The following is a 17,860-nucleotide window of genomic DNA, read 5'->3' on the forward strand; positions in this document are numbered from 1 at the left end:
GAGCTGCGGAGAGAGGATCTGCCTGGCTGCGCCGGGCCCTCTTCCTTCCTTTGTGCATCCCCCGGCCCCTCCGGCTACGTCCCCGTTTAATCCCCATCCCTTGGAGCCTCCCCCGGCCCCGGCGGCAGCAGAAGTCTCCCTCGGAGAAGGCAGAGCCCGGCAGCGGCCAGGAGCCGGTTGCCACGTCGTACCACCCGCTTCCCGGCCCGCATCCCTGCCTCCATCCCTGCCTCCATCCCCGCTGCCGGCGGTGGGGCCCCCTCGGCGCATGCTGCTCGCCTTCCCCGGCCCCTGCTGCTAAATGCTGAGCGCCGACAGGATGGAGGAGTTCCAGAGCGAGGAAGAGGAGCCCTGGTACGACCAGCAGGATCTAGAGCAGGGTAAGGATGGGGGACACGGGCAGCTGCCAGGGATGGAAGCCCGGGGGGAGAGGGGAAAAAAAATCGAAACAAACGGGGGGGGGGGGGGGGGGGGTAAGCCCCGAGTGAGGGGTGGGATACCTTATCTCGAGGCTTCTGTTTGCTCGGCAAACCCAGCACCTCATCTTGCAGCCGCACCTCCATGGAAACGTCAGCTCTGCTGCTCCCAACAGCCATCCTGAGCAAGGAAAGTTTGAGATGCAGGGAGCCCAAATCTGCCCTCAGCACCAGCCAGGTGTCCTCTGGTGGTACAGCAAGCTGGTTCCCCAAAAAACATGCTGGGGGCAGAATCCAACATGGATAGCTCTGACATTGCCTTCATCTCCAGCTGGCTGCAGGCAGTCATTGGGCACACTAGTTAGAAACAGATCCATTACAAATAAGGTACTGCTAAGATGTAGGTGCTGGAAGTGTTGCCCTAAGCTCTTGCTGTCCAAGCTTAATCCCAAAGAATGCTTCTAAGTCACCTTGTTACTTCTGGAGGCTTCTGCAGTCAGCCATAAAAGTGGGAAAAATTAAGAAGGAGAGAAAGGAATGCCAAGGGAATGTCAAGGTTCAAACAGCAAAAATAGGTTTGCCAGAGAAAGATAAGCATTCACTTGTGTAATTTGTTTTGAAGTAGCTGCCCGCATTTACACTAGTTCTTTGTAATGTTTATCCTAAGCTGTACAGTTAGTACCTGTGTATATTTAGGGCTTCCTTTTTCTGAATGCTTAGCTTCATATTTTGAGGCAACGTAGCTGAAAGAAGTTGTGTTTCAGCGCAGCTGCCAAAGAACGAACTGAATTGTCAACATACAGTGAAGAGTTTTTGGTACCCAAATGCAGTCACCCCTCTGACGTGTTATGCTCTACGTGTGTTATGGTTCTACATCTGCTCCAACCAGCTGACTGCCAGTGGGGACATTGCAGCCCAGCTGCAGTGCCTCTGCCCACCACCACTCCAGTACATTATGTCATGATTTGAAGTTTGCACAGCTTCAGCTGCAGGGCAGAGGCCCAACAGGGAATGACAGCCAGCCCAGAGGGATCGTGCAGCTGGTTTTTTACCTCAATTTCTCAATTAACAGGAAGCATTAGTAGATGAATACTAGGCCTTCTTGTTTTAAATACAACACTCAGATTAAACCAGGGCAGAGAAAGAAGATAGGGCTATCAGCTGGGTAAACAGCGCAGCCTTGGACTCCTCAGAAATTCACATTTCTAGGTGACATCTTCCCCGGCTCAGCAGGGACATGTGCACTGCTCCAGGGGCAGGAGGCAGACTGAGGAGCAGCAACACTACAAATGAGTAGTGGGAGTGTTGAGCAACACAGGACTCAGCTTTTTAGCCCAATGCTGTCTCTGGTGTCAGGTTCGTGAGTCAGCGCTGGCTCCCAGCAGTAAGAACACCTTCCTGCTGCTGGCCAGGTTCCTGCTCTATCCCAGCCGTGTACATGCAGAAGAGCTAACTCCAGATGACAGATTCACGCTGAGGATAGGCTCCACCTTTGAGCAGGCACAGGACTGGAGGAAAACAGACCCAAAACAAGTCCCAGCTGTGGGGCTCACTGTCTCTGTAAGAATGGGGGCTGTGCAGGCTTGCACAAACTCAGGAGAGATGGAGAAGGCTTTAACTGAAATCAGCCAGCTGGAAAGGTCCTGCGGGGTAATCACAACCATAATTAATTTGCACAATGCATTATGAAGGACAGTGCCAGGCTTGGTCCATGCCTGCCATAGCAGCGTCCAGAGGTCTCTGGAGATGGTACAGCCCTGACGCTGTCAGTTTGGAAATCAAGAGTGGAAGCACAATGCGAGACATCCAGTGCAACATGATTAAGAGTTGTGCTGGCATTACTGAGAGGAGCAGCATGCCATGGGACATGCTGGCAGCAGCCAGGAAGGCAGATGACAAAAGCAAAGGCCTAGAGACTAGTCCTTGGGAGCAAGGATGGGAGAAATGAGCAGCAACGTGAGCTAGGGGAGAGAAGGTTCTGCTGCGCATCAGTTGGTTGCTGGCCTTATCGTCATCTCACAACATCAAATATTTATTATATTTACATCCAAAACTCTTTGCTAAGCAACGGATGGCTTAACCAGAAGCTCCACAATGATTATGTTAATTAACCATTTTAGTACCATGGAGGAAACCATGCTTTCAGTTCCATGCTGAGCACCTGTTACTTTCCTCCCCATCCTCCACAGTGTTCTGGCTTGCTGAATCAAATCAGTTTTCCCAAGAGAACAAACCCCAATTATTCTTTCCCTCCTGAAGGACCCATAGTGACTGACTGCATCCATCCATCACATGCCTTGGAGGCAGCAGGACCCAGACCCCAGCCTCCCACCACATCCAAGTGGACTGGTAACTTCCAGAACCCTCGACTTGTTCCCTAACAATAATCCCAGGCTGTTCAAGGTGACGTACATACCTTGAGCACAGGGCGTATGTGCAACCAGACCCCGAGAGAATGAACAGAAACTAAAATTAGATAATCTGAGCTGGGGACAAGTGAGGATGTCTTTTCAGCTCATCATAAGCATTTGTGTTCAGAAAGGCCATGTGCCAGCAGAAACACATCTGGATCCACACAGAGCAGAACAGACCCAGCAGCTGTCTGACAGCTCTCTGGCCTTGATCTCCACCTTCCCTCATCCACATCTTCCTAGCTTCCCACCTCTCTGCCAGCACTTAGGTCTAAACCAGAGTGCAGCCCAACAGGAGGGCTGCCAACACTCTCAGGAGCCTGAATACAGCCTCAGCATGTTAGTCAGCAGGACAAGGAACCAGAACCATCCCAACACCGCTGCAAGACCAACAGCCCTCTCCTCCTGGGCAGCCACAAAAACTTTTGGGCCAAACTATCTGCAATGCAGGCTAAGGACCTTATGGCTGTCACCTCTAAAGGTCTCCAGATTTAAGTATCTTAATTCCTCCTCCTCCTGCCAAGCACCTGATTGCTTTGCTAAGAAGAAAAAATGACACAAGGCGCTGAGCTTGCACCACACTCCTCACTCATCCATGTGAAGACCCAGGGTCAGCAGTACACTGGAGACCAGCTGCAACCTGCCCATCAATTTTCTGCATCACTCAGCTATCAGACACAGGATGGTCCATACAGCTGCAATCACACTCTGCTTGCCCAAACATTGGGGAGCAGGTAGAACCCCAAAATGTGTCCCTTATGTTGCCTTCCTGGCAACCCAGCTCTGCAGGTGAGCCTGCAGCCTGCTTGCCTTCCAGCAGCACAGCAGCTGCCCTTCGTCCCCGCAGCAGGGCAGGACAGTGCTGCCTGCATAGCTGAGCCACTCACTTAGCTGCCTCAGGTAGGTTGTGGAAGTAGAAAGTTTTCAGTGACTAATTGCTGAGCTGCTTGGAGATGATCAGAAGGACTAAAGCACAGGGAAATAAGGTGGCATTTTGGTTAGTCTTCAAGGAGAGGAAAGGGTGAGAGCCTCCAATTCTGGGTAGAAAAATATCCGTATGCATTTTCCTAGAATGTAAGTTGTCCTGCTATGTGAAAGAGGCAAGCAAATAGGGAGTAAGAATCCCACAGAGTGACTTCCAGGACCTGCCTCCTGTCTGACACAGAAACTCCTTTCTATGACTGCTGAACCTTGGGCACATACTTCCAGCTGTGGGAAGCAGCAGAACTGGGGGAACTATTGTGTGTTTGCAGCCTCAGGGCTGTCCTGAAGGACCTCCTGCCCACAGCAGCCCCAGCTTCCTTGTGGGCCAAGGAAACTTGAAGATGGCATCCATCCACAGTTCTACCTGCCATCGCTGTTGGCGGCTGTAGCAGTTGTGCTGAACTTGGTTGCCGCAGAACTGCTCAGGACCTGTGTTCCCTCCAGCAGGAGCAGCCAAGCCAGCCAGCAATAGCTGCAGGTGAGGTGCTGGTCCTCCCCAGTGCTGGGTCAGTTACAGCCTCCTGCCCCCAAAATCATCAGGGAGATTCCCACATGGCAGCAGTCCATGCATTTGTGTCTTTAGCTTTAAGAGTAAAAGCTTCTCTCTATTCATAGATCCCCACATCCCAACATAATTAATTAGCTAGAGCTTTGCTGCCTGGAGGAAAGGTGTCCACAGGAAAGTATCTGCTTCCTTTCTCTTTCCTCACTTCTTATCTCCCTTGTATGTATTTATTTAAGGCTCTTTCTGATCCACGTGCACAACCAGAGCCTCCACCAGTCACCGAGCTCTTAGAAACCATCTTAGCTTACAAGGCAAACACAGGCATGGAGGCTGTTTAGATAAGGGAACAGCAGGGAAAGACACAGAAGCAGCCCAACCGTGGTCTAATAGCACACTCTGTGTTACCATGCTCTAGCGATACAGCAAAACACAAGTCGATGGCTGTGGGCACAGGGATGGGACTGCTGTGGATGAGTTTGTGTAGATGCATACAGCTTATAAGCAGGGACAGCCAACATAGAGCTCAGGCGTTAACATATCGCCCACGCTTGGAGAGCCTCTCTGCAGCACAGTGTAGTACAGACAGCACATCCCTGGGCCCCTGCCCTGCTCAGGGATGGGATTCACTGCCAGGGAGCAGGTGGGGTCACTGCTCTCATTGCCCACCAAGGTTTCACAGACAGAGCCACTCTGTTGCTCTTTGCTTGTCTTGAGCCCCTGCACCCCAGCACATTCCCCTGCACAGGTTTGTAAAGGCTAAGCACCGATTCCCTCCATCACCTGTCATGGAGCAGCAGTAGAATATATACAAAAGCTGATCTTCATTGTAATGTATCCGGGCAGCACAATCTCTTGCAACTAAGGAGAAAAATAAATGAGCAGTAAGCACACCCTACCCTGGGGTAAGCCAGCATCGCATCATTTATTTAGATTTGAAAGGAATAATTGCACCTGCCCTTGACTCTAAGTACCCGTGTGTAATGGAGCAAACAGCAAATGCAATTAAATTAAACGTCAACAGCATTAAACATCAGTTCTTAACTCTCAGCCTACCCCATCCATCAGCTCACAATCACCCTGCGCTTCCTCCAGAGTCCATGCACCAGGATTCTGCTCTGCTCCTCCCCAGTGCTCAGCAGGTGAATTTGCTGTTGGCAGCAGCAGGAGGAGCAGCCCTCACTGCAGGCTTTTTAGGAAAGGACCACAAGTAACTCCTAAATAGACACTGAACCAAAGGACACATCCTGCATAAAGCCCTGCACAGTGTGACCCCAAGGACCTGTAACACCCCTTGCAAGCCTGCCTGGCTCACACGGCTCCAGATCACCACCAGCTCTCCCCAGGGACAGAAGGGCATTTAAACCCCTGTAATTGTCTGCATCAGCCCTTCAGTCCCTGCTGAAAATCCACAGACTTCAGCGTTTCCTGAGGATATGGACCTGATTTGTCCCATCTGACCAACAAGAACTCCAGGAAGAGCTGGGTTTCATATCAGAGAGAGGATGGGGGAAAGCCTAAAGTAGTGCTGTAGTGGTGGCTTCCTCCAGAAAGCTGTATTTACAAAGACGGTGACACAGTTGTGCCAAGAGCTGCTGAAACATGCCCTGCCCAACACAAAGCTGCAGCCAAGGATAGAGAAAAGCATCCTTCAGGGTGCCCAAAGAGATGCAGGCCAGCACCAGGAACACAAGAACAGCTGCGGATTTCTGTGCCACAATGCAAGCTGTCTCAGCCAGGAGGCATCCAGCAGTACACATCTGCCTGTGCAGGGATTGCTGCAGGATGCTGCTGCAGGGGAACAGTCTCTGCCTTGTTCCACAGCCTCTTTAAGAGAGTGACAACCTGCTGCAGAATCAGCAGGACTTTTGGGGGGGAGGTGTTATCCAGTGATGCAATCCCAGCACAATTACCTCTGGGTCACCTGTGCAGCTGCAAGACAGTTGACTCCCAAGATGAAGGAAAAACGCTGCAACAGCAGCAGCTCCCCTGTGCTAGGCACTGCCCAGATCCAAGCCAGCTCCCCTCTCGCCCTCTGCTCTCTCTCCTTGCTTTCCCGTAGAAGCTCACAGGGAAGCATGGCCCTCTCTCTCTAGAGGCAGATCTTTGTTTAGGAACACAGAGCTTCTCCTTGGCTGCATACATCCCAGGGTCATGGTCCCCACCTCCCCGAGAGAATTTGATCAACACCGTCTCCCCCAACCCCCTTCACAAGTCTGGTGTCCCTAAGGGCACTGTTTATAAGTTGAATGTTGGCTGTTTCATGGGTGTTGCCTTCAGCATCATGGCTTAATTTCTCCTTCTGCACAGAGCAGGGAGAGAGGCATCACACGAACTGCTGAATTAGCACAGGCTGTACAGCACTGGCTGCCCAATCTGATGGTGAAGAAGCACAGAGGAATACAAAAGCCTAGGGGGAATTTTGTAGAGAATCCCTGAACAGTCCTTACGCCACTGGAACATCCCATTGATAAATCCACACTCAGCCCCAGGATGCTGTCCTCTCTATGGAGAGGAACCGTGTGCTACCCAAGCCTGCTTGAGCTAATCACAGCTTTTCTAATCAAGATAAATCTGCTCTAAAGAGGACATTAAAACACATCCCTACAGCATCCCCTCCCTCCTACAGCCCAGGGAAAACAACAGGTGGGAAGGAAGGGACTCAGAGGTGTGGGGCAGACAGGATTAGGGGGATGCTTCAGCTGGCTGGAAGCGAGTGTGCGTGATGATGGCTGAGGCAGTTTAGTGACGCTGGAAGGACCAATTCCCCCACATCCTTCAAGCCTGGAATCTCTGAGGCCCTTAAGCTCACAATGGAAAGAAATAAATTTCCTCCTTGGAGCTCAGCCCTGTTCTTTCTTCTTTCCCATTTGTCCCCAAACACTGCCCATTTCCCCCATTAAATTATTGCTGACAGAGTCCTTTAAATTACAATGTAGGATCTCACACTACGTAATCCACTTAACTCAACTCCAGCTGATTAAATTGGATGCCATATGGTGAGAGAGCATTGGGGTAATCCGTGGGGACAGGGACACACTTGACTCATTACCTGAACCCCTCTGCTCCTTGCCAGGCTCTCCTTGCTGCAGAAATCAAGTAGGACAGATGGGATTTGCAACGTGCCCCTCTCCAGCGAGGACATGGGCTCTGGCAAGGTGGCAGTGCCATTAAACGCTATCCCAAGCAGTTTAAAGGCACAAGTTCTCCTCTGTCTTTGCTGTTTCTCCAGTCTGTAGCTGGCACAGCAAACACTCCCTCCCCTGAGAGCACTTTGGAAACTAGAGAAATTCAGTGCTCAACAAAAAGAAGTCTTTCCTAGAAGGATACATCCCTATAGCCCAGGAGGGCTCACAGCCCTCAGACCAGGTAACTGTGTGACAATGACAACTGTGATTCAAAAGACATTTCCTAGAGTAACACCCTGAACGAGGGCACTGCTGAGAATCCCTTCCCATGGTGAAGGGGAGATCTGAGGACATACAACAGCTGCTAGGGAGATGGCCCCCAGCACCACTGGGGCCAAAGCAATAATCACTCAAACTAATAACACAGCAGCACTTCCCACAGCATTATCCAACAGGAGGATCACATCCTAGCACTCCTCCCATGTAAGAGACTGTGTCCAAGCAGCCAGCATCAGCCTCATTTTACAACGTAAGTTCTAAAATGAGCAATTTTCCCAGGCACAGGACATACCCAGGGGGTCCTGATTCCCCTCCTATTATTCTATTAATAAGTTATCACTGCTTCCCAATCAATTGCATATCCAAATTAACTGCAAGGAGAAACTAGAGCGGCTCTCAGCCCCAGCAGAGCCTCTACAAAACACGTTATAGCTGCAGGCTGGGGACCAGGGTAGCGATGGGCTGAGAAATACCAGGGCAGAAGCAGTAACACACACCAGTGCCTGCTTTCCTACCTTCTTGTTTTGGAGGCTTAGGGTCAGGCTTACCACCAACCAAGTCAGACACTTCCCCCCCAAGAGCACCAAGGAAAATGAACACCCATACAATTGCCTGAGGCCAGGCTTTATGAGGTCAAACAATTGCTTTGAAAGCAAAGGGCTACAATCAGAGCCCGCTGTGCCACCACAGGCTCACAAACAGCATCACCGGAGGAGCACAAGCTTTGGCCAGCATAGGAATCACAGAGTCCTGGGTTGGAGTTTCTTTACCCAAAACAGCAAACTCATTAATTCAAGCAGCTCGCACTGTCAATGTCTATTTTCCCTACACTCCTCCTTAACACCCAAAAATCTCAGCAGCCTCCCCAAAGCATTCAGAGGTGGCAGTAAGGGAATACATAGCATTGGTCCTCGCCTTGGAGCTACCCGGAGGAGTGCAGCAAGGCTGCAGGGCTGCCAACCCCTGGGGCCATGCACAATTCTATTGCTCATGTCACTCTGTTAGTGGTGATGGATGGAGGCTGACAGGGAAGGCAGGGCAATCCCTTCATTAGAGATAACAATTTACAGAGCATCCCCAAGGCTCTGCAGGGCTTCACCAGCCCTTCTCTCATACTGGAGGATGCTGAGCCCCATTCAGTCCCACAGGAGATGGGGATGAAGATGGAGATGGGGGACTGATCTTCAGCCTCAGCCAAGCCTTGTGGGTCTGATCCTGGCTGCACAGTGCATGGTGCCATGCAGAAAGGTGATGTAGGCTGTCCCAAGCTCAGCTGCCCCTTGCTCCTGCAGCCTAGCAAGATGGAATAGGGCTGATTGTGAACGTTCTGTAAATGTGTATCTGCATCAAAACCTGCTGCTAAAGCAGCCCTGTGCAAAGCAAACTGTGCTTGGAGCAGGAACGACAGCGACTTTGTCCCTTTTGCTTTTCAGACTTGCACTTGGCTGCTGAGCTGGGGAAGACACTGCTGGAACGCAACAAGGAGCTGGAGGAGTCCCTGCAGCAGATGTATGCCACCAATGAAGAGCAAGTGCAGGAAATCGAGGTGGGGACGCACACTGGGGACAGGAGTGGCCGGGTCTCTGCTGTCATCTCAGAGTGACACTGCCAGTCCCAGCAACACAGATTGCGGGAAGGGATGTGCCATGGGGGATGGAAGCTGAAGTCCTTCCACATGCGCCTGCAGCAGGGTGGATTAAGGTCTGGGTGAGGTGCTCCCAGCCCCCGCTGACTGAACCTCTCACCCCTGCACAGATGTGCACCAGATTTTGGCACCAGCGCTGGTTGCAGCTGGGCACATGTGGGCTCTTCCTGCCCACCCACCAACCTCTGTGCTCATTTCTCAGCACTCTGCTGCTGCTTTTCCTTGGTTCCAGGCGCTTTTAATCACGTTTGTTCTCAGCCAGCCCCTTGGCACCCCCTGAACACAGCCTCCTTTGTCCAAGGCACAAAGCAGCTTTTTCTCAAAGAGCTGCAATCTGCAATGCAGTTTCATGCACCCTTCGGGGTCAGGGCATTACTGCCCACAGCGCCAAGCTGAGAGGCTTAAACTCACTGCGCAGGGCGGGTTTGCATCTATTGGAAGACTACCAGAGATCTGTGAATTAAAAAAAGATTGGAAACCGCCAACTTACAGACAGAGACAGGCAGGGAACTCCCAGCACGTGGCATTGCAAGGAGGGGAGAGAAGGGCTTTGTGTCTTCACAGCCCCAGATTTAGGATCTGATCCCAGCCAGTGCCCTTGTGCCAGGCTGTGCGGGGCGAAAGCTTTCAGACTGCTGCAGAGGCTGCAGGAAGGGGCTATGGCCGCAGCTCTCACATTTCACAGATTCAGACTTTCTGCAGCCTGAATTCCTACAGAAATGCAGCCTCTGTGATTGATCTGTCAGATGATGCAGTAACCATTGGGCCAAGCACACTCAGCTCCAGTGAAGGGTCACATTCTCAGGGATATTGATTTCCTTGGGGTATTGTGAATAAAAAAGTAGCCAAGTAGAGAGAGTGAGGTCAGTGCTCTTCACAGAGGACGAGGATGGGGGACCAGTCATGTTTTAGACACATAACCATGTAAGCAGGAATTCCTCCACTGGAAGAAGCTTCAATCAGATGGAGGATAAAATGGCCACAAGACACAATGAAGCTAAGGCTGTAGGAACTTCTGCTCATGAAACAACCTGGGTTTTGGATGTGGAGTGTTTTTTTTCTCTTTTTTTTTCTTGCAGTACCTGACCAAGCAGCTTGAGATGCTACGGCAGATGAATGAGCAGCATGCCAAAGTCTACGAGCAGCTAGACCTGACAGCACGGGACCTGGAGCTGGCAAATCAGAAGCTCGTGCTGGAAAGCAAGACATCCCAACAGAAGATACAATGGTACAGCCTCCTCTGGTCCCACATAGTGAGGCTGGGACCCCTATCCCACCTTCCCCCTACCCCAGGGCTCAGCGTGCTCTCGCTGCTCCACCATTCTCTTATTAGCCAGGTTTGGCAGCTGGGACCGGGCAGAGAGAGGCACAGAGACCTTCCTGCATGGAGGATGAGCTTCCTTCAATAAGCAGCACATGATGGTACAAGGGAGGTCCTGAGCACACAGCGCAGCAGTGCACTGGGCACGGATCCAGCATTTCGCTAGACTAGTTTGTCGATAACTTCTCTCATCCAATAGCCACATGATCAAGGTCATCCCTGGAAACAGACTAAGCCATGTCCTTATGCTACAGCATCTTCTGCAAACAGCTGTGCAGATAGGGAGCCTCAAAGCAGAGGGGGAGTTTAGGAACTGTGCTCACAGCCAGAATAAAACAAAACTTCTGCCCAATGTTTATTTCTACAAGAGAAACAAGAGGAAGAGTAAAGTGCTTGAGCCCTTGTAGTGCAGAGATATTCCAAGATAGTGCTCGTGTCCCAGAGCTGACTCAACCAACAGATTTGAGGTTAGAGGGTCTCCTGTTGGTATATCCTTTGGCAATGCTTTAGTCCTCCCTTTTCTACAACCCACCCCACCCAAAAGGGAGAGCAGCCTCTGCCATGACAGCAAGCATCGCCACGCTCTCAGGGCACGTGCTAGGACCTCCATAGATCAGCTTTCTCTATGGGGGGAAAAAATACCCTCTCGAAGATCTGTGACTGCTGTGCCCAACTCCTCACCTGCGCTTCCTGCTCTCTTCGCAGCTTGATGGAAACGATTGAGGGGCTGCAGAACCAGGTGGAGGAGCTGCAGAAGCAGGTGGAGGAGATGCGGAGCTTGGAGCAGCTCCGCATCCGGCGGGAGAAGAGGGAGCGGCGCCGAACCATCCACACCTTCCCCTGCCTGAAGGAGCTGTGCTCCAGCCCCAGGTATGGAGCAGGGAGGGCAGAGCTGTGGCTCTGGTGGCCCTACAGCCTTCTGCCCTGTCCTCTGCCCATCTGCAGGGAGGCAGAGGGTCAGCCTCTTTCTCTGGCAAAACCCAGGACAATTCCAGCAATTCCCATAGCCCCAGCAGCACAAATGAAGGTATGCCACATGCTGTACAAACACCTTCAGTACTATTGCTCACTTGAGCTTCCTTAAATCCCTGCCACCGTGCTAATTCACTGACCTTCTAGGGATGTTCCTTGCTCAGCTTTGTCCATAATAGAGGCTTCTTTAAATAGATAAGTAATCAATAAAGTTTTTTACTGAAAGCATTCACTACGAGAGGATACAAACAGCAGCACAGGGGATGTTATGAGGGTATTCAACTCCCAGCAAAATCCACTTCGTGTTCCAGCGGTTCTTCCCCCACATCCTCCCAGTGTCCCTCCATGCCTCATGCCCACAGTGTTGCCGCTCTACAGTCGGCTCTGAAGGTCACTCTGCCCTTCAGTAACTTAGAAATCTGTTCAATATCCCCCGCCTCCTGCCATGCCTCGTGGGGAAGCCATGGAGCTTTCCTTTTTTCAATCTGTTCCAACAAGACAGGGTGCCGCAGGCACTTCACTGAGAAGGAAAAAATGATTTCCTAATAGAAGGGGGAAGTGCACTGTATTGCTTCCCAGGAAGGGAGCAATGAAGAAGAGGCAACTCATCACATCAGCATCTCTTTCTGCCTCCTCCTTCACCTGGAGGATTTGGAACTGGCTGCCCAGGCAGATGGTGGAGTCCCTGGGGGTGTTCAGAACTGCAGAGATGTGGTGCCGAGGGATGTGGTCAGTGGGCATGGCGAGATGGGCTGGAGTTGGGCTGGATAACCTTAAAGATTTTTTCCAACCTTAATGATTCCATGATTCTTTGATTTGCTCACACACTTTCTACTCTTCCAGGTATGAAGATGCATTCCAGGTCCACAGCTCCTCAGCAGAGTTCAACCAGAAGCCACTGGAGCGGGAGAACGAGCGCCTCCAAGCCATGGTGGACTCCTTGAGGTCCCAGGTGAACCAGGAGAAGCAGCGGAAGGAGCGGGTTGAGCGGGAGTACAGCTCTGTGATTCAGGAGTACTCGGACCTCGAGCAGCGCGTGTGTGAGATGGAGCACTGCAAGCTGCGCATCAAGGAGCTGGAGGCAGAGCTCGTGGAGCTGCAGCAGATGAAACAAGTCAAGAAGTATCTGCTCAGCAGGGAAGACAACCTGTCTGAGGCCCTCCTGGAGCCACTGAATAATGCCCCAGAAGCAGATTACATCGACCTCTCAGAGGAAGAGGGAGGGAAAAGTCACGGGCCCTCAATGACACCTTCCCCAAACCACCCCGTCCGGAAGAGCTGCAGTGACACAGCTCTCAATGCCATCGTCACCAAGGATGCCGTGAGCCGGCACGAGGGCAATTACACACTGCATGCCAACAACGTGCGCAAACGGGGCATGTCCATCCTGAGGGAGGTGGACGAGCAGTATCACGCCCTGCTGGAGAAGTACGAGGAGCTCCTGAGTAAATGCCGGCAGCACAAGGACAGCGTGCGTCACACAGGGGTGCAGACCTCCCGCCCTATCTCTCGCGATAGCTCCTTTAGAGACTTCCGGGGAGAAGGGTTTGAGTTGGAAGAGCGGAAATCCATGGAGAAGACCATCAGCAAACACGTGGAGGCCGTGGACAAGCGGCTGGAGCAGAGTCAGCCCGAGTACAAGGCTCTGTTTAAGGAGATCTTCTCCCGCATCCAGAAAACAAAAGCAGACATCAATGCCACAAAGGTGAAAAACAAGAGCAGCAAATGAGCCCTGCCCCTCTGCGATCCCCGCGTGCTATCCCAACAGCCAAGTCTTCTCTTCAGCTCCAGGAAACGTCACCAGCCCCACTGCTTTGAAGGTTTGAGAGGCCTCGTGGTATGTTCTTGTACGGGAAGGGAGCGTCCATCGTATAACTGCAAGGAAATGTCACAGAGACTCTGTTCGTGTTTTTAAGCTTGGGCTCTGGTGACTCGTTGGACAAACTGTACATTGTAGTTAGAGGATTTCAGAACCTGTATGATGGATCTCTGCATGAGACAGACTTCTCAATAGCAACAGAAACCACACCACAAAGAGCTGTTCACCTCCCCCATCCTTTTCAGCTTGTCTTACAGTCCAGTTACATGCGAGCAGAAGCCTGGATCTCCTCCAGCACTGCAGCAGCCGGAGTTCGGCTTCACAGCAAAGCAGTAAGAGCCATCAGAACTTCAGGGGCTGCTCAAGAACACCAGCCCAAGCCTTCACATTGGTTTTATGGCTAAGAACCTACACTTGTACCCAAGAGACCTACCCCCACCTTTCCCCTTCCCCAAAGGGCAGTATGTTCTTGCTGTTCAAGCCATTCTCTTGTCAGTCAGGTTTTTCAGCTATTTACAATGCAAGCTCATTGCGACTGGAAAAACTTGAAGAGAAACATAGAACTGATCATTCTGTCTTCATTAATGTCACCTAGTAACTCACTCCATACCTCCAGACTTTGTAGGCATATGGGATTTCCTCGCTTTAAATCTCTCCCAGTATTTCATCCCAGGTGTATCACTGTGCCTGGCAGGAACTTAATTACCAGGGCTTTCCCATAAGCTAGATAAGAAGTGCTGTTACAGTTTCAGAGACATGCTTTCACCTCACTGTCCAGATACCAGCCCTCTGCACTGTGCTATCCAACAGGACATCACTGCCTCCATTGCAGCAAGCTCCTCCAATACAGCTTGCATGGGCTTGCAAAGCTACCTAGCAGTGACTCAGACGCAAGGATAAAGCACCACACTCGTACAGCATTGGGACCACTGGCCCTGGCAGTGCTGATCACACACTGTCCTTCACTTTTGCTCTGTGTTCACAGTCAAGAGGACAGATTTCAGTCTTCTGTTGAAAATAATCTATCTTGGCTGAGATACTGTCTCCAAAGGTCATCACCTCTCATGTTCCAGCTCACTTTCTAGCACTGGAATCTTCACTTTTGCTTCCGCAGACATGCAAACACAGCCAAAATGCTGCTGCAGTCTCAGGAATCACCACTTTCCATTTTTCATAAACTAGAAGTTGATCTTGTTTGAACAGACAAATGTTTCAGGCAGAGAAGCAGTATTTCATTACAGCTTAGGCAACACCCCGAGCACTGTGCCACAAGAAATGAGCAGTTCAGTGTAAGCTACCTATTCTGTGCTGGCCCAGAAAAACTGTAGACCAAATTTGGATTCTGTTTTCACCAGCTTATATCCCAAAAATTTGGGTAAATAGTTGGGATTTTTGCAACATTTATTTATGTCGGTCTGAATTTGGCTTTGGAGGGGGAAGGGAAGACTGTTAAAACTTAACTATCGTCCAAGTCTCGAGACTTGACACAATGAAGAGCTACCTTTCTTTCACTCACAGTGGAATTAATGCAAAAAATATCCCCTCCGTCCTTTGTCTTTCGTTAAGCTGAGTACCGCTGAGGTCAGTCGGCAGGGTGTGATGCCCAAACCCACCTGCTCCAGAAGCCTTCTCCTCTACTCCCTGCCACCAAGCGCTCCTTGCTTCCACGCTCTGCATCTTCAGGTGCCCTATGGCCCCCGGCTCAAGAAAATTAGGAGCCATCAGCACGATTGTGGCTGCCAGCTCTATAACAGTATGGAGAACCTTCATGCCTTATTTATTTATAATGGAAAGCAGTTGACTAAAAATAAATAAATAAACAAAATGAACAATGGCAACAAAAGCTGCATCCTGTTGATTTTCTCAGTGTTCCCCAGTTTCTGTTCTATTACAGGAGCTGGCATGACCAGCTCCAGTGCCTCATACATTTGTACCATGAGATCTCTGAAACAACGTCATTTTAAGTCAGCCAGTGCTTCCTCTGCAATCACCTGCTTGTTGCATGTGCGTGGGAAGAGGATTGCCTTCACTTTCCATTTTAAACAATAGCGTGAATCAGCATCCCAGTTAAGCATACATCAGATTAAATATATTTTCAAATGCTTTATTCTCAGATAAGAAGGAACACTGGTACTCCCAGAGCTCAGACTTTCTTTAAGGCTCTTTTTACTTTTAGGTCCAGCACAACAATTATGTCTTTGATTATCATGTACGATTTGGGTCACGTAACTGCTTCAGGCTTCTCTGCAGAAAGCAGAGAGGATACGCTGAACTATACTGCTGTTATTTATATAATGCACATGTTGTGCACTTGACTAAGAGCATTTGCCACATGATGAAAACACTCTTCTGTTAGCTCAAAAGTTTATAAAACTGCCTAATTTCTAAACTTATAATTCGAATGTTTTTATTTTTTTGAAAACCAGACATCAAAAAATGACTGATGTAATGAACAGGATATTGGTGAAAGAAGCACTGCCAGAGATCTGCAGTTTGTTCAGCAAAGTGCTGAGGGCATTCTTTCTGCATCCAAAAATATGAGTGGCCATATATATATGTCCTGATGACTGTGTGATTCAGAGTCACTTGGTTATTTTTTTCTCAAATTAGACTTTCGGCAATCAAAGGAGGAAAAAAATAAGCATGTTTTGACCTTTCATCCCACCTTCTACTTAAACTTTTCGAATTGCTTTGAAAATTCCAAAGAAAACTCCACATCTTCATTACAAGAGGTAAGAGGAGTATTAAATAAACACATTGCTGCAGAGATTGGTGTAACGAAAAGCAGCAGCTATTTAATAGCACACCCCAAGAATCAGGACAGGAAGAGAACAAGAGCATATCCAACTATAATGAGCAAATAGAACAAAATAGGAAACTACTAATTTCAGCTTTCATCAAAAGTAATCCCCCTGTTCAGATCACAGCACCAAGGTTAATAAGGACACAGCTCGTCAAGAACTCAGTTTGAACAGAATACGGAAGGTGAGTTTAAGACAAGCACACTTCATCAGGTCCAGTCATCCAAGCAGAGCTCATTCTGCTTTTTCAAAGGTTCTCTGGACACCTGAGCCATCCAGCAGTGTGGGAATGAAGCATAAGCAGGGCTGCCCCTTTCACAGAATCACAGAATGGCTCAGGTTGGAAGGGACCTCAAGGATCATGAATCTCCAACCCTCCTGCCACACGCAGGGCCACCAACCTCCCCATTTAATACCAGACCAGGCTGCCCAGGGCCCCATCCAACCTGGCCTTGAACACCTCCAGGGATGGACGGGGATCCACAGCCTCTCTGGGCAGCTGTTCCAGCACCTCCCTCACCGCTCTCATAAGAAAGAACTTCCCCCTGACATCCAACCTCAATCTCCCCTCCCTCAATTTAAAACCATTTTCCCTTGTGCTGCTGTTATCTACTCTTCCAAAGAGTTGACTTCCCTCCTGTTCATCGGCTCCCTTTAGGAAGGCTGTCTCACAGTGGTTGCACGACCTTCACGCTCCGTCCCCAGCCCTGCTGCACACCACAGTGACGCCCTTCTTGGCACCTGACCAGCACAGCAGTAACGCTGACACGTTTAATGGCAGTTGGTAAAAAGCTTTGGAGGTCTCATCCACCCTCCGGCTACAAATCTCAGCAATTTACCTGTTCCCTCCTCTAAATTAAGGTCACCAGATGGCGCGGTCTCTGACGGTTCTGCTCTTTCTCCTTCAAGCTTTCCATTTTCTGGCTGGGGAAGCAGAGCAGAACCCACCCTCACCCGCAGGCCCGTGGTTCAAACCAGAGATGCGGTTATGCCGGAGCGCGGCGCTGCCAGCTCCCCTCGGAGCCACCGACCGTCACCCCGCAGCCCCGCTCGGGGCTCAGAGCTCCCACTGCCCAGCTGGGGCCCGGCCCCACACAGCGCCGTGCCCGTTTTAAGCACCATTTTGACTTCGCCCACAGGTTTACACGCACCGCTGTCAGCTCCCGACAAAACACCGGTGCTGGCGGCAGCCCCACGCTCTGTCGGAGCGCCTTCCCGGCGCCAGAAGCCGCCGCTCCTGCTCCTGCCCGCTCCTGCCCGCCCGCGGTCACGGCGAGGCGCGGCCCCAGCAGCAGCGGCTGCCGGCTCCGCAGGGCCGCGCTCCCCCCGCGCACCGCTCCCCACTCGGCACCTGTCCTGCACGCCTGGCAAACGCGTCAATAAAGGTTGTAGTACACGCGCACGGGTGCATATATACACATTGACCGCGTGACTTTTCCGCTCGTTTAACGTGCTCCCGTGCGCTGAGGAGCTGCCGCAACGAGCCAAAGGCGCCTCAACCGCCTCCTGGGGCCTTCCACGCCCCTCGGCACGCGGCCCGGCCGCACACACGCCACCACGAAGCCCCGGAACGGAGCGCGCG

The 17,860-nt window shown here is 51.0% G+C and overlaps 1 protein-coding gene and 1 long non-coding RNA gene across 2 annotated transcripts; one reads left to right on the top strand and one right to left on the bottom strand.

Moving 5' to 3' along the window:
* Positions 1-242: 242 nt before the first annotated feature.
* On the top strand, positions 243-15,320 carry CDR2L (cerebellar degeneration related protein 2 like). Its single transcript, XM_085239923.1, has 5 exons — positions 243-380; positions 9,154-9,266; positions 10,445-10,593; positions 11,392-11,556; positions 12,502-15,320. Exons 1-5 carry the CDS (start codon positions 302-304, stop codon positions 13,385-13,387), a joined length of 1,392 nt encoding a protein of 463 aa, XP_085096049.1. The 5' UTR covers positions 243-301; the 3' UTR covers positions 13,388-15,320.
* Positions 11,853-17,585, bottom strand: LOC146543101 (uncharacterized). The gene is made up of 2 exons (XR_014887399.1): positions 17,430-17,585; positions 11,853-13,533 (listed from the first exon to the last, which is right to left on the bottom strand). It is a non-coding gene; the product is annotated as an uncharacterized LOC146543101 (long non-coding RNA).
* Positions 17,586-17,860: the final 275 nt, after the last annotated feature.

This window comes from Meleagris gallopavo, chromosome 20 (assembly GCF_905368555.1).
Source record: "Meleagris gallopavo chromosome 20, MGAL_WU_HG_1.1, whole genome shotgun sequence".
Taxonomy (NCBI): Eukaryota; Metazoa; Chordata; class Aves; order Galliformes; family Phasianidae; genus Meleagris; species Meleagris gallopavo.

What these genes read in the sequence shown, in the direction of transcription:
- CDR2L (XM_085239923.1), top strand. Translation starts at nt 302, where the DNA reads ATGCTGAGCGCCGACAGGATGGAGGAGTTCCAGAGCGAGGAAGAGGAG. An exon ending in CCAGCAGGATCTAGAGCAGG is followed by an intron (nt 381 to 9,153) that starts GTAAGGATGGGG and finishes TTTGCTTTTCAG; the next exon opens with ACTTGCACTTGGCTGCTGAG. An exon ending in TCCCAACAGAAGATACAATG is followed by an intron (nt 10,594 to 11,391) that starts GTACAGCCTCCT and finishes CTCTCTTCGCAG; the next exon opens with CTTGATGGAAACGATTGAGG.